At 38.0% G+C, this 21350-nt stretch overlaps 1 protein-coding gene across 1 annotated transcript in view; it reads left to right on the top strand.

Moving 5' to 3' along the window:
• The first annotated feature begins 316 nt into the window (after positions 1-316).
• LOC119420636 (roundabout homolog 1-like) overlaps positions 317-21350 on the top strand; it is a 119005-nt gene continuing 97971 nt past the window's right edge. Inside the window, 1 exon segment of the mRNA XM_037688056.1 lies at positions 317-413. Within this exon segment, the coding sequence (XP_037543984.1) occupies positions 356-413 (58 nt within the window). The 5' untranslated portion in view covers positions 317-355.

The following is a 21350-nucleotide window of genomic DNA, read 5'->3' as shown; positions in this document are numbered from 1 at the left end:
GGCAGCACCGGGAGTTTAAAGCAATACAGTGAGCGCTCCCTTTCTCTCTCTCTCCCCCACCTCTCTTTCCTCCTGAAGTGGAGGCTCTGTGTGATGAATTCAGAGAAGTTCTCCGCGTGGGGAAGCACATGCGAGCGGAGAGGAAAATCCATCCATGCGAACGCGCAGCCGAAGAGTGGATTTTAAAACCCGCAACCATGTCTGCGAGCGGTTTGAACTTTGATTCAGCTTCCTTGGTGTGAGAGTCGGAGCTCAACCTCCCCCCCCCCCCCTCCCCAGCCCGTTCACCTCCATCGACTCTGCTGCAGAAGTTGCAGACTATCTGCTGTGACCGGATTAAAAGCCGCTCTCAGAGATGTCTGCCAGCTGCCCGGGACTTTACCTCCTCCTGACTCTGCTAGGGATTTGTTCAGGTATGATTGACTTATTTCATCTCTTTTTAAAAAAAAAAAAAATATAATTTTCATGGTAAGTTTCCAGATACTCGAGATGTACAATGCGCACAAAAGTCAACAACAACAACAAAAAAAGATGTTTTCTGTAAATCTGACTGTTCTTTGGATGCACATTTTCTTGCTCTTGCCAGCTGCAGTGTGTGACCTCTGACCTGTGCTACTTATAATGGCTGAGAGTGATTCATATAATTACAATATAACCATTAAGCTGTCAGTCATGGGGTTTGAGGACACATCTTTATTAAATCATTTAGACTGATGAGTCAGTATAAAACTTACACAACATTAATCCATGGATTTATACAGTTTCTGCTTTGGGAAGCCACTGTTAAAAAAGTCACATTTTACAGGAAATAAGTCTCAGACAAAGACTAAGAAACCCCCAAAAGAATTTGAGTGAAAGCACAAGAATCATAAATGGGTTAGTATTTATAATTCCTTGACATGTAACATAAACTTGACCCATTCTAAATGAATGAATGGGTGGGTCTAAACTTTTGAACTGTATGGTAACATCTTTTTTGGTATGTCGATAAAAAAAAAAAAAAAAAAAAATCCAATTTCAATTGGCACTGCTCTTACTCTGTAAAACAGCAGTCAGGAAGATTAGCAATGAACACAGATTATGAAAATAAAAATGATGTTTTCAGCGCTGGAGCTTTCATAAATCTTCATCATTGAGTCGATACTTTTTAGTAGAAGAGGTATTTATTATTATAAGGTAATTCAATTGTGATTTATGAAAAAGTGTACTAACTTCATTTAATGTGGTTGAACATATTCATTTTTAGGTGTGACATCATTCATTATAATGTGAAAAAGCTTGATTTGCACATGCATCTATTCAAAATAATTATCTTATTTAAATAAAACCAAACACTCCAGAGTTAAATTGTGGAACTATCACTTTTCTTCAGTTGCAAACCAAGCTGGAAGTCTACAAATTTTCGTTTTGATGCATCCAATTTCCAATGCTTGGTCTGCAAAGTTTTAGATTGTAACCAGTTCAGAGAGTTGAAGGTGCAGCCAGGAAAGTTTGATAAGTTTAATGAAGTTTTTAAACAACTTATCTTACTTTTTACATTCTAATTATGTATGTTTGCTCAACTTCAATGAACCTTTTTTGTCGCTTACATTAAAAAAATATATATCTTGACAGTAAACTTAAAACATCCATTGTTAAATTCTATATATGTTTTGTCAAACAGATGATGTAGTCATCCAGATGTTTCTTTTTCCTTTTTTACAAACGTTCAGTGACTGAGTTAGAACAGGAAATAAAATGTTCACAACATCCAACAGCCTTGTTTTGCACGTCTGCACATGGATAAGTCTTTTTTTCTTTAATGTTGTTCTGTATAAACTGCAACTATTTGCAATCAAAGTTATTATGTTTCATTTTGTTCTTCATGTGTTAAATTCACAAACACACCCTTTCTTTTGGGCACATTCACGTCTCTAAATCATGAAGCCGTAAACTGCTTCTACGTCTTTTTTTTTTATAAGAAGGAGACCTGGAGCTCTCCTCTAATGGGGATTCTTTTTAAATTGGGTAATATGGAGTTATTTCAAATATGGCTATTAAAAGTACAAGCTTGAGTCAAGGATCAGTTTGCTCCATCATCTTGTAGATTTAATTTACACATCCCCAGGGTCATATCTTGTGGCTTGCTTTCCCATTCCTTGTGCCTTTTTTTTTTTAAACTTATTATTTTATAATCGGTATACCTAACAGAGGGTTTGCAAATAGATGAAAGTAAAACTGTTGCAATTTTCTGTGAATTAATTAGCACAAATATAATGTAATTTATTTTTTACAATTTCTCTTAAAGCCGCGCTTGGAAGAAGTGCTGAAATTAGAAACATCTACATTCTCTAACAAATCTGTGCGGGATCTATTAAACTGCACTAACCTTATCAAACAAAAGTCTGTTAAACAAATAGAGGATCGTTTTACTTATTGCACCAGCGAAGCTAATGCTTAATCTAATTACATTAGCATTAAGTAGCCAAGCTCCTCTGAGGCTTATTTTACCTCCTCATCCCTGCGTTATCAGCTGAGGAGCTACGAGAGGGGCTCGGGGACCAGCGAACACAGACTAATTCCATCACTGGTGTATGCAGAGGCCCTACAGAGAACAGCTTAACTGAGATGTTGGGCGTGTCTGCTGGACTCAGGCGTACACGGGTCGGGGTTCACGTGCACTTTTACTGATACTGTTTTGTTCACTAGGTCTACAAGAGTGTTGTCACGCAGAACACTGTAGAACACTTCCTACAAAATAGCTGGATCTTAAAGAAAGAGTGAAGATTTTTACTTATGACATGAGCAGGAGGTAATATGTTGTTATCAGCAATCAATATCTTACCTGCCTCAGACAGCATTTGGAATGATTTCCATCCATCCATCCATCCATCCATCCATCCATCCATCCATCCATCCATCCATCCATCCATCTCATCCATTTCATCCATTTCATCCATTCATGTTCTGCCACTTATCCAGGTCACAGAGGCAAAAGATCCAGGAGGGAACCCCAGATATCCTTCTTCTTTTCAGCTCCTCCTAGAGAAACACAAGGCAATTCCACACCAGAGAAGATTTTGTTTAATTCATTCATGATTTATTTATCAGGCTAGTCTTATTGAGCCACAAGGACTCATTTACAAGAAAGATCTGTTCCAGACAGAACATATAAAGTAGACAACAATAACAATAAACAATAATAACAATAAATTATAGTAAAAATGCAGTTAAAATAAGAGTAGTGTACAAAACAATAAATCAGGGTGCTGTAAAACAGGATGAAATACTAAAACAAGAACATATTTGCTTTGATTTTTCTATTGACATAATCAAATGTTTGCAACGCCTTAAATAAGTCAAGGTGGACAACTTCAGTTCCTGTTGCAAGATGTTCCAGGTTGCAGGAGCTGAGTAGGAAAATACCTTGTTGTCAAGTTCAGTCCACACTGAGGGAACACTGCAGGTAATTATGTCCTGAGAGTGCATGTTGTAACTGCAATGACAGCATAACATGTGGGAGGACATATAAGAACGTAGCAGACCAAGGAGGGATTTATAGATGAAAATGAACCAGTGTGAGAGTCTATGAGTAGATAATGATGACCAGCTGACCAAGGAGTACAGAGTGCAGTGATGGGTATGGTAGTTACAATCAGTAATGAATCTTAGTGTGCCATGGTAGACAGCATCCAACATCTGCAAGGAGCTGGCAGGGCATTCATGTAAATAATGTCACCATAGTCAGTGGTCGGTAGGAAAGTAGCAGATATAAGGTATTTTCTGGCATTCAGAGTTAAACATGATCTATTTCTGAAAAAGAAACTCAGTTTTAATTTCAGTTTCTTTATGAAGTTTTCAATATGGAGTTTAAAAGAGAGATGTGCATCAATTAAAATTCCCAAGTATTTGTAAGAATCTACCAACTCAACAGGAACACCATGCATGGATGAGATAGGAGGAAGGTTAATCTCTCCACCAAGTTCTGGGTCTGCCCTGATGTCTCCTCCTGGTGGGACATAACCAAAAAACCTCTAGAGGAAGGTCTCCAGGAGACAGTCTAATCAGTTGACTCCTTTCAAAGCCAAGGAGCAGCAGCTCTACTCCGAGCTCCCCACTAACATCTAAGGCTGAGCCTAACCACAAAGGTATGGAGGACGGAATGTGACAAAATGAAATAAATAAATACACACTAATGAAATATTAAATACATCATTAAATCATTAAACACAATTAAATATACAGTTAAATAGTTAAAAACACAATCACATTATTTATTTCATGATTTATTTATTATTTAATTTTGTCACATTCCATCCTCATGTGTCACCATGAAATGATGTTAACTGTCAGTCTCACTCATCAAACTCAGTGGGCGGGACTAGGGCGGGACTAACGCTGATCATGTGAAATCCATTGCTTCGGTCTGATCAATCCATTATCTGCGGTCGATTTGTCTTCGCTTGCTGTGAGGAGCAGCCAATCAGGCGTCAGGGTCTGTTCACGACCCGCCCTAGTCCCGCCCACTGAGTTTGATGAGTGAGACTGACAGTTAACATCATTTCACCGTGACACATGAGGATGGAATGTGACAGAATTAAATAAATAAATAAATCATGAAATAAATAATATGATTGTGTATTTAACTACTTAATTGTGTATGTAATAATGTAATTGTGTATTTAATGATTTAATTGTGTATTTAATGATTTAATGATGTATTTACTATTTCATTGTGTATTTAGTTATTTCATTTTGTCACATTCCGTTCTCCATATTCTGGAGGGCAGAAGGTGACAAAATGTAATAAGTAAATAAATACATATTTTTAAAGGTACATTTGAATATGAATGGTTTATTTAATAATTTAATTATATATTTAATGATTTAATGATGTATTTAATAATTAAATGATACATTTAATTGTTATGTATGTATTATGTATTTATTTACTTCATTTTGTCACATTTCGTCCTCCATATAGGAGCATTCTATTGTTTATTTTTATTTTTCTGGTTGGGAGCCATGGCCTCAATCTTAGAGGAGCTGACTCTCATCCCAGCCTCTTCTCACTTGGTTGCAAACAGCCCCAGTGCACATTCAGGGTCATGACCTGAAGACGCCAACATAATCCCATCATCTGCATAAAGCAGAGACTACTAGACCCTGAGGTTTCACAACCTGACATGCTTTTCTCTATAACTGCACCTTGAGATCCTGTCCATAGTCTCTCTACAAACAGGATCAGGTGCAAAGTAGACTTGGAAAACTTCAAGCTGCGTCAAAAATGAGCTAAACTTTTAAGTAGAGGATGTGGACGCAGCTCTTGCTTTGGTTATACAGGGACTGGATATCCCTTCAAAACATCCACTGCACCCCGTGCTCCCAGTCACAGTCATAAGCCCTCTCTAGATCCATAGAAAACATGCAGATGTGGCAGTCAACTGTTCACCCCTTTAGAAACCTTTAACTTGTATGAGTTTTGGAAATAATAGAAAGTTTCTACAAGTTCAGTCAGAGGCTAGTCAGAGTGGGGATAATGTCAAAGCAGGTTTATGCTATCTTTAAAAATATTCGTTATTATTATAATTTTTTTTTTTTACAACAAACTGTTTTTTACCCAATTTCATAGATGTAATTTTTACATTTTATGATTAAATACATACAAGTCTGTGGTTAATTTACAGGAGACAGTGCAGGTCAGCTGACCTGTTGTGTCAAAATAAGTTACCGAGCCTCCCTGTGGTCTAGATGATGGTGACGATGAGGAGCTAGATCCCACCACCAATAAGGACTTGTAAACCAGTTCCTTTTATTGTTTAATACATTTGTCAAGAACATTTTTGGTCTCCAATTGAAATAATGTTGCTAATAAGCTTTTGGATATTTGCTTGTTTATACAAATTTTCATTAATACCACCCTTTGAGCGCATCATAGGATGTGCATATTTTTATATTTGTAAAAAACACCCAGAAAACAGGTTCATGCATTTATCACGTCTGTACTGGACTATTGCAATGGTTTGTTATCGGTGTGTACAAATACTTCTATAAATCGTCTTCATTTGATCCAAAATGCTGCTGCCAGAGTCTTAACTGGAGTTAGTGGGAGAGATCATATCTCTCCAGTTTTAGCTTCTCTCCATTGGCTCCCTTTCAAATTCAGAATTGAATTCAAAATCTTACTTTTAACCTACAAAGCCCTCAACAACCTATCCAAAAAAGTTCAATCTGGTCCTCTGGACATTCAAAAAACAAAACATTTTTGAATGTCCAGAAGACCAGATTGAACTTTTTTGGATTTTTCTACCTGGATTATTGAGCATGTATCAGGATATCTCAACAACCCAGCTCCATCTTAAATTAGAGATCTTATAGTTTCATATTTTACTAACAGAGCACTTCACTCTCAGGCTGCAGGCTTACTCACGGTTCCTAGAGTTTCCAAAAGCAGAATGGGAGGAAGATCTTTCAATTATCAGGCTCCTCTTGTGGAACCAACTTCCAGTTTCTGTCCATGAGGCTGACACATTGTCCAGTTTTAAGACTGGGATTAAGACTTTCCTTTTTGATAAATCCTATAGTTAGGGTTGGCTTGTTATACTGCTATAGGCTTAGACTACTGGAGGACAAATTGACCTAATTTCTTTAAATTAATTGTTAAAATTGAATAGTTTTCATTTGATACTATTTCTATCTTAACATGTGATTCTCGACCTGCCATTGTGTATCTGTTCCTCTCAAACCCAGCCGGTGGAAGCAGATGGCCGTTTGTCGTGAGCCTGGTTCTGCTAAAGGTTTCTTCCTCATGAGGGAGCTTTTCCTTTCCACTGTCACCGTCACGCTTGCTCAAGATGAGAGTCTGCGATGGAGTTAAACTCAAAGCAGTCTGCTCCTCAGATAAACAATGTTATTTACTTACTTTTTATGTATATGAATGTTTCTGTTCAGTGTCCTGAGATGACTTCTGTTGTGACTTGGTGCTATAAATAAACCGAATCGAATTGAATTGAAAAAGAATTGAACTTTTTTTTTTTCTTACCAATCATTTGGCTCTTGTTTGAGCTGGTTTCAGGTTTATTCTTTTATATTTCTTTTTAGAGAGTTGTAGTAAACAAACACCCTAAAACTTTAATGATTCTTTCGTTGTCATTCAAGGCGTGAGTAAAGTCAGATTGTGTAAAAAATAGGTTGTGCTAGATGAGCATTGTTTGACACAAGTGTTTGCTTATGAGACTATCACCCGCTAGGAAGAGCAGAAGCAGAATAAGTGGGAATGCGTCTCGTCCTCCCAAACCCCTGCAGATGTTTCAGGGATTGTTTGGTTCTGCCTGAACGTGCATGAATGCATATGTAATGATGTTAACGTAAGCTTGTTTTTAATGAGTGTTTTTGGATGATCTGCTGAAAGCCGTGATTCATGATTGCTTCCCTTGTTTACTCGCTGGTTTCCTCTGGAGCTGTGAGTGTGGTTGCTAACCCAGGGAGAATTAAGTTACTGGGAGCTTTGACAAGTGCCTGTGGGTCTGGAGTTCACAGGTCATCACATCTTCACAAAGAGGCACACAAACATATGCAGAGGCACGCACACACAAACAAAAGTCTAAGCTACATTTACACACCCTAGCTTTCATTTTGAGGGGGCATCGATTACTGTTTGCTTCTTTGTCTGGTGGAGATTACCCACATCTCTACTGTTTCTTTCAACCCCACTCATCCCAGTTCAGTGGATTTGCTCAAATGCAAGCTATTTAGATGGATAAACCTGCTGCTGCTCCCAGTTTCCTGACAAGAAAACTTTCCAGACATCCATAAACAATAAAGCAATAGCTGCGCTCATTTGGACAAAACAGCTTCTAAGCTTAGACATTCTTTTAGGTTTGCGGTTTTCTCGGGGTTGTAAGCGTGTCTTTGTTTCCTGTTCTGAGGTCTGTGTCCAGCTGAGTTTGTTTGCAAAAGCACTTGAGATACTTCCTGCCGTAAATCCGTCTGCTCTTCTCAGTCTTGAGGTTTTTACAAGTAAAAAAAAGCAATCTGCTCTTAAAGTCTGTGCTCTGTATGGAAATGCATGTTATGCGATTTATTCAGGGAAAACTGAAAGAACATATTGCATCCACTTCAACTGGTCCTGTTGTGTATAATATTCTGTCGATATGCTAACTTTGAGCAAACATACCATGATTTCAACATATTATAGCATAAAACTGAAAATAAATACATAAACAAATGCATTATTTGATTTGCTTGCTTTGGTTTCAAAATGAAAAAAAGCAACAATTAACGCTTTTGCAGCCTAAATAACATCCCATATTTGTTAAGAATTATTACTCTAATAGTAAAATAATACAAAATAAAATATGTTAATATTGATGCACAGATACAAATTGGGGACGTGAGACAACACAATCAAACAATCTGTTTAAAATCAGTGTCAGTGTTTTTCAGCACTTTAAACAGATTTAAAAATCAGCTGGTATTTGGGAATTCTGTTTATAATCTTAGGTTCAAGTTTTAATTTAATCACAAACACCGCAAATAAGTTTGAAATTTAAATTTATTTTAAAATTGTTGTCTGTTAAAATGCTGCAGGGTTATTCAACTGGTGGCCTGGGGGCCAAATCAGGCCCACAGGTGAGCTCAGTTCAGCCCACCAATGGGTTCATTTTTTAAAAATAAAACTAGATTTTAAACTGTAAAATGAAATTATTTAATGACAAAAACTGCTGAATGTCCACCCCCTGAGCTCTTGGCTTTCAGTAACTGGTCCCCTGAACAATTTAGTTGAATATGCTAGAGGGAGCAGACTGTTTAAAAAAAAAATAGTGATTATTTTTAAACAGATTCAAAACAGAACAATAGCTTCACTGTAGCCACTTTGCCAATGATAAGTGTGACTTCACTCAGTCCTCGTCTTATCAGTTCTTCTCTGTGGTGATTTTTTCATTCAACCTTTATTTAGACAGGTAAATCCCATCCCATTTGCCTCTGTGACTTGTTTCCCTGCTCGGTGGGCGGGATCGTCAATGCAAACTGGGCGGTATCGCAACAGATCATTGTGTTCGAGCCTCTCCACCTGTTGCGGTCCTTTATCTCCCTATAACCAGACTTCAGTTTATTTAGCTTATACTGGCTCTACTTATAAATCCAGATGTGGCCATGCTGTGCCATCATCTCTGATATCTCTCGGTTAATGCGCTCATTTCTTGTGGCGCCGTCCGTCAACACAATCAGAGAGGAAATGGAGGCTCAGATGTAGTTTTACTGGGCGGGTCATCCAGTGATGTAACTGCTGGCCAATCAACTGCTGCTGTCTGCTTACATTAAAATCATCACCTCGGAGCAGTTCCTTTGGAACCATGTAGAAAGTGGTCCCTTAAACTGGGCTGAGTGAGGGTGGGTACTTACAGTGGGCAGGTCCTTAACTAGTGTGGTGTGGAACCGATGAGTGTAGACAGTGGCAAAGCTCCATAGTATTCTAGTGTGAAAATATGACTTTTCTCTGCAGTTCTGCTTTGTGTATAGTAATGTCAGGAGCCTGACTAGCCAATTTTAGTTAGTTTATTAGCTGGGTTGCTAGTCTTTGAAGCAAGGCAGCTGTACTGTATATAAGCCAGCTGTGGGGTGTATAATTCATCTGCTAACATGCTAACCTTTATAGCCTTTTGCAATTGTTTGCTTCAAAACCTTATCCTATAATCGAGAGATGTGTGTGTCAGATACAATTAACAACCAATCAACAAATTATTTTAACAGTCATGAAGGTTTGAGGGGAATTCTCCCTCAGCTACTGATGTGAACTGAATGACAGCTTAGAGCAACAGAAGAAGCGCTCTATATTGATATGATATAATGTAACTAGAGAGGAAGAAGAATGCTCTCTCACTGGTATCTCTTTAAGAGGCACTTAAATCACAGGAACAAGGTTTGTAGGATTTGACTTTTTATAACTGTACAGTGTTACCCCTAGATAACTTGCAACGACGAGGTGCTCATCTCGTCCGTGGTTTTTGTCAAGGATGGGAGAACACGTCTGAGCTGCACGTTATTTGTATTGACAACTTTCGATGTGTTGGGGTGGGGGTGTCAGAAAGAGGGATCAGCATGAGAGAAGAGGAAGCGTAAGTGCTGCCTTTAGCTTTTTAGCTAGCACGCCTGTATTGCATGCTGCTAGCTTAGCGCTATGTCGGTGCTGACATGTGGGTGTGGGATGGGGGGGGGGGCACAGTTTGGTTCGGTAGGCGGGGCTCCCCGTTCTGTTGATGGGGCGGGGCGCCCCGCTTGTATAATGGTAAGGGAAACACTGCTGTAGTACAGCCTACTTCAAAACCTACTTGTGCACTATCAGTGGCTGAAGAGCTGAGGTGGTTGAAGTGCGTTTGAAAACGAGGTGATGCTCCTGAAGCAGTGAAATATTGTTTTCAAACGGAGGCTGTAAAAGGTCGCTGTAATATGACCTGAAGGATGCATCTTGAGCTTACCATCGTGAGTCACCTCCTTTCCACTCAGGCGGCTAATAATCAATTGAATCAATACGCCTCTTGATAGATCTTAAGCAGCCTTTTGGTGTTCATGCTCAGGTGACTCTAGAAAATAGATGAGTTCTCATACATATCAATTAGGTTTGCTCTGACTGTTAAACCTTAGATTAGCTAAAATAACAACAAAGAAATCCCAAGTGTTGCAAGAGCACACTTCAGCGGTGCGCATTATCCCTTTGCCATTTCCTCGATGCTTCTCATCTTTCTCCTTCATTTGTCTCCTGTCATTACTGATGGGGTTCAAAGCACTTTATTTGAAGGCTGCTGCACGAAGAACCGTTTCCCACCAGAGCATCTTTCACCAAAGAGGCAAAACATGCATAAATTGCTTTAATTAGCACATCTAATATTAGATAGCATTTGAAATGCTGTGGAGTGGAATAGAATTAAAAGCTGAATCTGCAGTAAGACAAGAGCTTGGACTGTAATATTAATACTTCGAAGATAAAAACTTTCAATGCACCTATGTTTTGCATACTCCCTCGAAAACTCAACGTTTTACAGTTTTGACATTGATTTGAAATTTAGGCACTGGAATGAATTCCAGTATGCTCACCACAACCAAATGCTCTCCTCTTGGCTTGTCACATCCCCGTGAGTCTTCAGTCCATGATGTGAGCAGGTTGATCAAAGGCGAGCGTGAGCACCAAGCCCTCAGGACTGACCTTGTGATTACAGAGAGTGGGTCATATAACATTACCTTCATTAGGCAGGGTTTGACACTGGAATGTAGGCTCTCAAAGCATCTCGAGCATTTTGACAGTAAGTCTCATTAGCTAGTTGGAGAGCATGTGGAAGATGAGATGAGTCGAGGGCTCACCATGGTGATACAAACCATTTAAAGAGTTAGCGTGAGTGTGTTTTAAAAATGCAATCTTGTTTTTTTGTGTGTGCTTCACTGTGAATGTAAAACACAGTTGCCTGATTTTGAATGTCTTCTTCGGCAAAAGGAATGTATTTCTATGTCAGCACATAATGAGACAAGGTAGGAAATGTTTAGGATTTAAAAAATGCAGTGCTTTGTGCCAGATTTGCGCCTGTGTCTTCCTTTTTGAAGTTTAAAAGGAACAAAATAGGTCTGTTTTTTAATTTTCCTGTTTCCAGCCACACAAGGAGGTAATCAAAGCTACAAAAAAAAAAAAAAAAAAAAAAAGCTGCATTGGCCACCAGGATAAACTGAAGTGAAATAAAAATGTCCAAATGTCTTACACCCCTGAGACTCTACATGAGAAATTGTTTGGCCATTTATGTTCTGGGAAAGACACCAGTCTGTGTGTTATTGGCAGCTGAGAATTGGCTGCACACTCTGAAACTATGATTACATGGTTTGTAGAAATGTAAAATAGTAACATTCAGCTCTGTGGCTGTTGTGAGCTGACGTACATGAACCGTGCAGTCTACACATGGACTGCATGGTGGAGCAGTTGGTTAGCACTGCTGTAGTAAGAAGATCACAGGTCCCAGATGAGGCCTTTCTGCAAGGAGTTTGCATATAGTTCCTGTGCATGTGTGGGTTTTCTTCAGATACTCTGGTTTCACAGTTCATGTTAGGTTCACTAGCCCGTCACTAAATATGTGTGTATGCATGTGGACTAGTGGTTTGTCTCATTTGTCTTTAGTAAGAGGTGTACCATGCTTTTTGCTCAGTGACCACTGGAGATAGACAGCAGTTTGTCATGACCCTGAACAAGAACCAGTAGGTAGAGAAAACAGAAGGATGAATGTTTCTGCACACATCTGTACTGGTACAGTAATTTTGGACTATAAGGCACACTTAAACTCCTTTAATTTTCTCAAATATTGACAGTGGGCTTTATAATCTGGTGCGCCTTATGTATGAACTCTAGTTGTGCTTACTGGCCTCGAACTGATTTTATATGGTTATTGTGAATGAGTTGAATAAAGATTGACTTATCTCATTGTTTTGTTTGGTTTAATGTGCCTTATAATCTGGTGCACCTTATTGTCCGAAAAATACGGTACTTCTTTGTTTATTCAATTATAGTGCATATTTTGCTGCCAAGCCATTTTAATGTAATTTTATGAATTTTGGTATTTATTATTCTGGCAGAGTATTAAAAAGGTGTTAATAGTAACTTTGCAGCAGTGTAGTCGATGTGATAGGCAGGAGTATACCCACTCGAAAAGCTTGGGAATTTCAGTATATTTTGTATACCTGGATCATTGAGCATGGACTTGTTGTTTTCAACCAGTTTGACACAACTGTCAACAAGGAAGAGGGCCAGCAATGGAGGAGGGGGCGTACCAAAGAAACCATCTTAGCACCAACAAAACTGGTTTGTTCCACTTTGGAGTAAGCTGTTGGAGGAAGAATTAGTTTTGTGTTTCCTTGACTGATGAAGCCTTCTGGATCTAAGGCGAAACGTTTCAGCACGCAAAAAAAAAAAGAAACTGTCCAGATGACCTGACTGAAAAATGTTGGATTGTATACCTGGATTACTGAGCATGGACTTTGTTGTTCAGTATACCCACTTTAAATTGCCCAATAACACAAGCCCATGTCACGTATCATTGGCAGTGATACATGACATGGGCTCGTGTCATTGTCAATACATTTCAAACATTTTATAGACACATTGAGTTGGTTCAACCTGTTTTTTTTAATAATTAATACTTCTGTACATAATACTTAATACTTGAACATGTTTTGCTTTTATACTGTTTTATCAAATCTATAACATGTTTTTAATACAAAACCGATTGTTGTACAAAGTTTGTTGTACATTTATTCAAATAAAAGCATCAGAGAAATTTTGAAATGTTATATGCTTAAAAAGCAAAATAAATCCATGATTACATTGTACTAACTGGTGTACTTTGGTTGCTAAGCACAGTATACCCAGTACAAAAATGTAGACTACACCACAGCTTTGCAGTAAAAAAAAAAACATAGCTTTAATGTATTTTTGTGTGTGTGTGTGTGTGGCTTCACGGTATATAACATGCAGTAAGATTATGACTATTACAATATTTTTCCAAGACAGGGCTTTTCAGTTGGAACATTATATGTAAAAACTGTTGCGCAGCTGTAGCAAACACATGTACTTAGATAGGATAAACCCATCTCGGTAATTTTACAGTTTTAACAATGAGTAAGGAAAATAGAAGTAGACAATTTCTACTACCAGAGCCTAATGGTAATAAATAAATAATAATCTGTTGGAAAGATAATGAATGTTTACACAGTTACAACCAAATATCAGCTCATTTGTTAAAATGTGGTTAGACACATACTTTAGATGAATAGTCTACAGGTCATGGTAAAGATGTCACCAAATCCTTTTTTTGTATTCACATAAAAAAAAATACTTTAAATTCAATTTGACACGAGAAAGAAATAAAATTGTATACATATGATATAAAAATATCAACTGTTATAAACAGACCAGTTGTCTTTTAAAACTTGTCGCAACATTTTATTTCACCGTCAGAAGCGAGTCATAATGTGAACAACCTAACGGTTTACAAGTTTCAAACGAAGCAGGATCGTCTACAGATGATCAAACATCCCCAAGATTTTACTGACGGCACAAAGATCTTGGACTTCTTATGAATAAATGACAAAAAATTGCCACAGAAACTATAACTGACGTTTTTATTACTAAATATAACTCGGTGCATGCGAGAGTAAGCCTTTGTAGATTTTCTTCTTTGCCTTTAAAAATAACAAAGCGCCTTTGTGCAAATGCAGTGATTGTTATTTTCATGAGAAGTTTGACTCTCAGTTTCTGCTCGAGTGATAATCAATGTCTTATGCAGCCACTTTACTTTTCACTGAACATTTAATGGAGTGAAAATAAGCTTTTGAGATTAGCTGCTGGCCTTTGTGGGGCAGCGGTGCTCTCAGGTGTTTCTCATCACAAATACAGGAGGAAAGCTTTGGTTTATCAGTCTCCTCGGGACATTTACTCACTGCACTGAAGTCATTATAAAGTATACTGTAAAGTTAGTTTAAGAAATACGAGGAAGTTTACAGGATCTGGCAAATGGGTTAGCAAAGGATGGCATTGTCCTATTTTCATTATTTAGCTAAAATGTCAAAGAACTGCAATCAAAATTTGTGCATAAATTCATTCAAACTGCAGGAGAATTAGCTGAAGGGTCCAATATGTTTGGCCCTCCCCGTGTGTCGCAGACAGCCTGATGGATTTACTCTCCAGTTAAAGCGTCCCGGTGACCTACTTGGCTCAGATGTTTATCACGCACCAGCAATGTTCTGGTTTGAGTATGCCTTGGAGACTTAATTGCTTGTTACCTTTCCAGTGACTATTTACCAGATGGCAACCCAGAATTATTTTTCCCCTCTTTTCCTCGATATCATATAGTGTGGCAGTGCAGTTTTTTTTTAAATTTTAAATAAGAGTAACAATTGCACAACCAAGAGCAGATAAAGCCTAAACAAAATGAGCAACTTAATCACCTGATATTAATGATAAAAACAGATAAAATATTAATATTTGAAAGGCTCCTGTGCTTGGCTAAATCAATTACTTATCCTTTGGTGAGTTATTTCTCCTGCTTACACTTTCTCTCATCTCATATCTTGCCCTAAACATCTGGGCGCTGCAGTAGGGAGGTGTTATCACGTCTGCGACCTTGACTCGCCTCCCTGAAGACTGCCTCACTGTGCTGCATTGTGTTGTTGGAAGGACTGCAGGAGGGACAAATAAAACTTTGGTTTGCAGTACAGTAAACAGCATTATTAATAATCTCTTGTGATTAAAATTACAAGTACAAATGCAAATTAAATCAACAATAATAAATAAAAAAATATAAGAAATATGCTTTGTTTTGGCATAAAAACACACCACATCTCTTTATTTTCTACACTTTGTTGGGCGTTACATCATTTTAGTTTGAACAGCATGAGAAAGAATTTCTGGTATTTATCATTTATATTAATATTATTTGATGTAGTTTACAGAATTGTTTGAGCGTGACACTTTAGGAGCTGAAAGTCAGAAATGTTGCTGGGTTTTTTTTTTATGAATAAATTAGAAATAAAAATGCTCCTTTAAAAAAGTAATTAAAAACATAAAGCTACTGATTTGAAATAGCCTGTTTACTATTGCATAAAGATAAAAAAAACAGAGAAAAACAGTTCATGCCGGCTGTAAAACTTCAAACGAAGCTGTGTGTTTGAACATTTTTGCAAGGAAAGAACTAATCCAACTGAACATGTAGCTTCATATTTAACCAAAAGAAAGGGAAATATAGTAATTTAGCAGTTTTACTAAAGCTGTTAAATGAAAATTAACTATTGATTTGTGTTACAAGACATTGAATTTTATTTTTTCAATGCTTGTAGACACAAAAACACCTTCACACTGGAACATAGTCCTTTGGTCCTTTGTGAAAGTGTAGCACAAAAAATAAAAACCAGTGCTGACTTATACGCACATCCATACCTAGATGCTGGATGGAGCTGTTTTGTGGTTAGAATGAGTTGGTAAGATTTGTGTTTCCAATTCATGGTCAGAAACAATTTATGATTAAATCAAGCTTTGTTACATTATGAAAATAAACTGCCTGAGAAATCATATTTCTACATGTTCATTTAATGAATGCTTCAGGTATAACAGTAAATGCATGTGTAATCATAATACGGTCACATTGATCATCTAATAACATTAACTAGATTATTATACAGTTTATTTTTGCTATGCTATGCTCTCCACAACCTGTTAGAAGGTGACAAGATTGTATAAAATTTGCAGAAAGTTTTCCATGCAGTGTCATGAGGGAGCTGGTGTCTACCTCAAGGTCAAGGTCAAGTTTTCTTTATTGTCATTCACATCATATGTGGTTCATGTGGTGAAACAAAATTGTGTACACAGGATCCCAGTTACATCCAATAAAAGTATAAATTGTAAAGCAAAACAGTAATAAGATCTAAGACATGAACTAAGAAATACGCTAAACTAAGAATACACTAAGCACAAATAGTACAAAAGCAATACGCCGAACAACAGCAGCACGAACATGAGTCTGTGTGAGCAGATGAGTGCGAATGAATTTAGTAGTGTGAAATAAATCAGCAGCATGAGATCAGCAGCATGGATAGTCAGCAGCACATATCAACAATCAAGTGGAAATACAGTGATTTAATTTTTTTCACAGTGATTCTCCTGGTTAGAGATTCATGAATCTAACAGCCTCAGGGTAGAAGCTGTTCCTCAGTCTAGATAGATAGAACAATAGATAGCTTTATTTGTCCCCATAGGGAAATTAGTTTGCAGCATTGTCAGCAGGCATTTACATAAAGGACAAACATAGACGTACAAACATGGTTCTGCACTTAATGCTCCTCAGCCTCCTACCTGAGGGGAGTGGGGCAAATGTGTGTGTTTGGGGTGAGCGGGGTCCTTGATGATGCAGGTGGCCCTCTTCCTGCATTTAGAGGTGTAGATGTCTGTGATGGTGGGGAGGCTGACTCCAACAGAATTCTGTGCAGCGTTCACCACTCTCTGCAAAGCTTTTCTTTCTGCAGCTGTGCAGCCTCCATGCCACATGTAGATGCTGGAGCACAGGAGGCTCTCCACTGCACACCTGTAGAAGTAGCTGAGGACTGAGCTTCCCAGACCAGCTCGCCTCAGTCGCCTGAGGAAGTAGCGTCTCTGATGAGCTTCCTTGTGCAGGCTGGTGGTGTTGTTGCCCCAGCTGAGGTTGTCATTCTATCTCCAGTGGTCATTGTGTGAGAACTGGAATACACCCTAAACAGGTTGTCAGTCCAGCAAAAGACAAACAAGACAGCCAATGCTCACACTTACACTCATACCTAGAGACAATATAGTTTCCAACTCACAAAACGTTCATGTTTTTGGTCTGAAGGAGTTGACTATATGAACTACACACATATGGGGACAACATTCAATCATCATCGCACAGAAAAGACCCAGTCTGGTTGTGTACTTGCAACCTTTTTGCCATGAATTAACATCTTTAACCACTTCTCCACCATTCTACATGGTGTTTAGAGCTCGTACTCATAAAATATGTTTACCCCACCATTTTCCATGAGACAGTCTCGTGCTCTTACCACACTGTACCTGCCCTGACAGCTCTCTTGAGCAATTTTAGGAAGCAGCTGCTCACTAGAAGATCATGTCATGCCCCGCACAACACTATAGCCATAACATATTTGCTGTACATTGTTTCCATGACGGGCAGCACGGTGACACAGTTGGTAGAGCTGCCACCTCTCAGCAAACAGGTTGCCTCGGTTCAAATCCTGGCCGGCGGCCTGTCTGTGTGGAATTTGCATGTTCACTACTCTCCGTGCATGCATGTGTTTTCTACAGGTATTATGGTTTCCTCCCACAGACCAAAAACATGTATGTTAGGCTGATTGGGAACTCTAAATTGTCCCTAAGTGTGAGTGAGAGAGCGAATGGTTGTTTGTCGCTTGTCTCTATGTGGCCCTGTGATGGACTGGAGACCTGTCCAGGGTGTACACTGTTTCTCGCACAGTGATGGCTGAAGATGGGCACCAGTGACCCCTGTGACCTAAGAAGGAAGAAGTGGGTAAAGATAATGGATGGATGGATAGTTCCAGTATTTGTGTGAGGCCACCATATACAGTTGTGATTTAGTTTTTGAATAACAAAGCCACACCAGTGTGTGCAGACATCTCACAGTATGAGGTCACAGCAGCCAACACAATCCCCCAAAGACTACCCAAAATCTTGATATGCTGCCACCACGATGATAAACCAGTACAATTTCACTATGGCTGTTTAGTGCATACTCAGCACCACTGTGGACCAGTCATGCTCTATTACGTGAGGGGAGCCTATGTATTCTCAAGGTACCTCATTAAGACCATACAAAACCCATCTCAGTCTGGTTGAGTTTTTTATGTCATGATGGCAGTCATCCAATGTGAAGGGAGCCTAATAGTACACTTGTAAATAAATATTAACTAAATAATATTTTAACCATGATTTTATTTATTTATTACCATGTGGGATGGTCAAGGTTTTGAGAAAGATGTGCTTTGTCTTTTAACCCATTTTGATGTAAAGGGCCGCACCTTATCACAGGTTGTTTGCGTTGACATTTCCGCATAATCAGACGTGTTTAAGATACCTGAGCCGGTGCGGTGAAGCACAGCAATCACTTGCATAAAATTAACCTCTTGTCATGCCGATGCTTTGCTGCCGTGGTATAATTGTCACATTGTCTAAGAGCTGTCTAGTCTGAGTATGTAGAATGTGTTTTAGGTGGACCGTGGGTTTCATAGGAATGCTGACAGGATACATTTATAATTCAAACAGGAGATGCATGTAAATTTGCACCGAAGCCAAAATGTATGTGAAACAGAAACACTCAATATTGAGTAAAAATGCAAAACCACATATTTTTCCCAATGCTGTAAATAATTAGTAGCAAATGTCAATTAACTTCATAAGACAAAATACATTTTATTTCCAGTGACTATTCCCATTATAACACTTTTTGATGCTGCTCTGTGTAAATTGTTCTTCCTGTCTAAAGCTCTTTCAGCCTCTAAATCTCTTGCTTCTATTTTCTTTTATCTTTGTCAACCATGGATAGCTGCCCATTGGGGAGTAATATGACTCACAACAGAAGATTTGTGAACTTCAGAACTATGGGGCATCTTTGTCTGACCATTAAAAGTTTGAACTTTGATCAATGATCTATGGCCCTTCTTTCAAAAGAAGACTAAATACTTTCAAGCCTAAAATAAAGTGTTTGTTCTGAACAAGACAGAGCTGTTTCATTTGTTGCAAACACCATTTGTCGTTATATTCATGCCTTTCATTGTTTTTCCTGACTCTTAAAAGCATAAGAAACCCCCTGCAAGTACTGCAGGCAGAAGTCTGTATAACGGGCCCTAGTAGATATTAGTCACAAAACAATCTGAGTGTGTCATTTATGAATGTCACAAACGTCTTTTTGCCACTAGTTAGTTTGGACAAAACGTTATTACAAGTATGCACATTCTTTAGGAAGTGTAAGCGATCTTAGCAGAAATGTGAACCCAGGTCTCCAGGTGATGCATTAAAACTGTCAATTGACAGTATGTTCCCTCCACAAATCAAACTAACTTGAATAAAATAATGTTTATTTTCCTAGTAAAGCAAGAAAACAAAAATATACTTGTAAACAAATTGGAAATAGATGTTATTTATATAGTTGTATAAGTAACAGCTTAGTTTAAACAATTTAAATAAATACATAGTTCCTGCTGAGTGACTTATTGAAATTTCACTGTAAAAGTATTTGTATTACATTATTTTTAATATTTCAATGTTTCCTGGTTTAGATTATTATTACTTTTTGCAGTTTAATTTTGAAGTTTTTAAAGAAAACACTTTGTAGAAATAAACAGACTCTTTACTAAACTATTTTCTCAGTCTCTAACAAAACACAATGTCACAGGACAACAGAAATGCTTCAGTAATGTTTGACTGAACCCCCCGCAAAAAAAAACAAAAAAACAGAAGCAAACATTTTTAAGTGTAACGGTGCAACAAATTAACTTTGGTTTGGATGCATGTACTTCATTGTGCACCTGTGCGCATGCTTTTGCATGCTGATTTTATGCTGGCTGCTGGCCCTTTGCAGATAAAGCTGGTCTTTTGTGGGAGGGAGGTGCACTTGTGGCAGGCTGATATTGCCTCTCAGTAATGCCAGGGAGCTCAGGGAGTTGCATGGACCTTCAGGCATCAACCCAACACAATTAAGAACAAGGAAAGCAGCATGTGTTCTGGAAACAGAGACCAAAGGCCACAGAGGCTGCCTTGTTGGCATTGTTCTGATACCAGTTTAAAGGTTCAGGCTGTGTGTAAAATTGTACTTGCATTAAATATTTACTACTTTTGCCTCCAGCTCCATGGGTGGTAATGCCCATTTTTGAAAATATGGTTTGATCGGTAGGTTTTACTTTATGTTATATATTTAATATTTTTTCCATCTCTATAATGATTCCTATTAATACTGTTTTTAATCATTTGATCACAGCAGGCAGTGTATGAATTTGAGACTCACCCCATGTGTTGCTGAACCAAAATTAAGCTTTTTCTGTGCACAGCACTAATCAGCCTGCATCATTTTGCATTTGTAGCAAACACAAATATAACAATTCTCAGCATTTATGGTAGAACAAAAGCAGAAATAAATGGTGTTTTTTTTTAACTGAATGATCATACTTTGACAACTAAACTATTGGCAATAATTCCAGTTGGCAATATATATTATCCACTATACGTGTGTCTGTGTGTGTTTGCGATTTTTTTCGAATGTGTATGCAGAATAGTTTAAAACCAGTGGGCAAACATAGATAAAACATTTAGAAAGTAATCATTAGATAAACATCCAAAAATTATTAACTTTTGGAGTTAATCCGATTAAAAATTTTCACCAAAGCTAAACATTAACTACGATAAAAACGTTTACAACTTTAACAATTTTCAGATATTCAGATACAATTTGAGTGCGTGTAGCTGAGAATCATCCCCAACACATATTCTGAAAGCTTTCTTATTGTGCTGGAGCTTACCTTCAACTTTCAGAGTCAACTTAATCTGTCCTTTAACAAATTATCTCTTAAACCGTTGGATATATTTTATTAAAACTTTTGGAAAAAATAACTAGATATACATCTACAAATTATGAACTTTTAGTGATTCTAAATTTAGGTGGTTTCCACGGCCAGCTAAACCCATTAAACACAAAAATATCTGCAACTCGTTGAATTTTGCAGATGATAAGGTAAAAATTAGCGTGGTACTAACTAAGTCTCAACCTCAACACAAATGTTGAACTCTACACTTTTCCCAAGACTTT

This window comes from Nematolebias whitei, chromosome 14, assembly GCF_014905685.2.
Source record: "Nematolebias whitei isolate Nwh7 chromosome 14, NemWhi1, whole genome shotgun sequence".
Lineage (NCBI taxonomy): Eukaryota > Metazoa > Chordata > Actinopteri > Cyprinodontiformes > Rivulidae > Nematolebias > Nematolebias whitei.
Note: the sequence above shows the minus strand (reverse complement) of the source record. Positions and strands in the feature narration are given on the sequence as shown.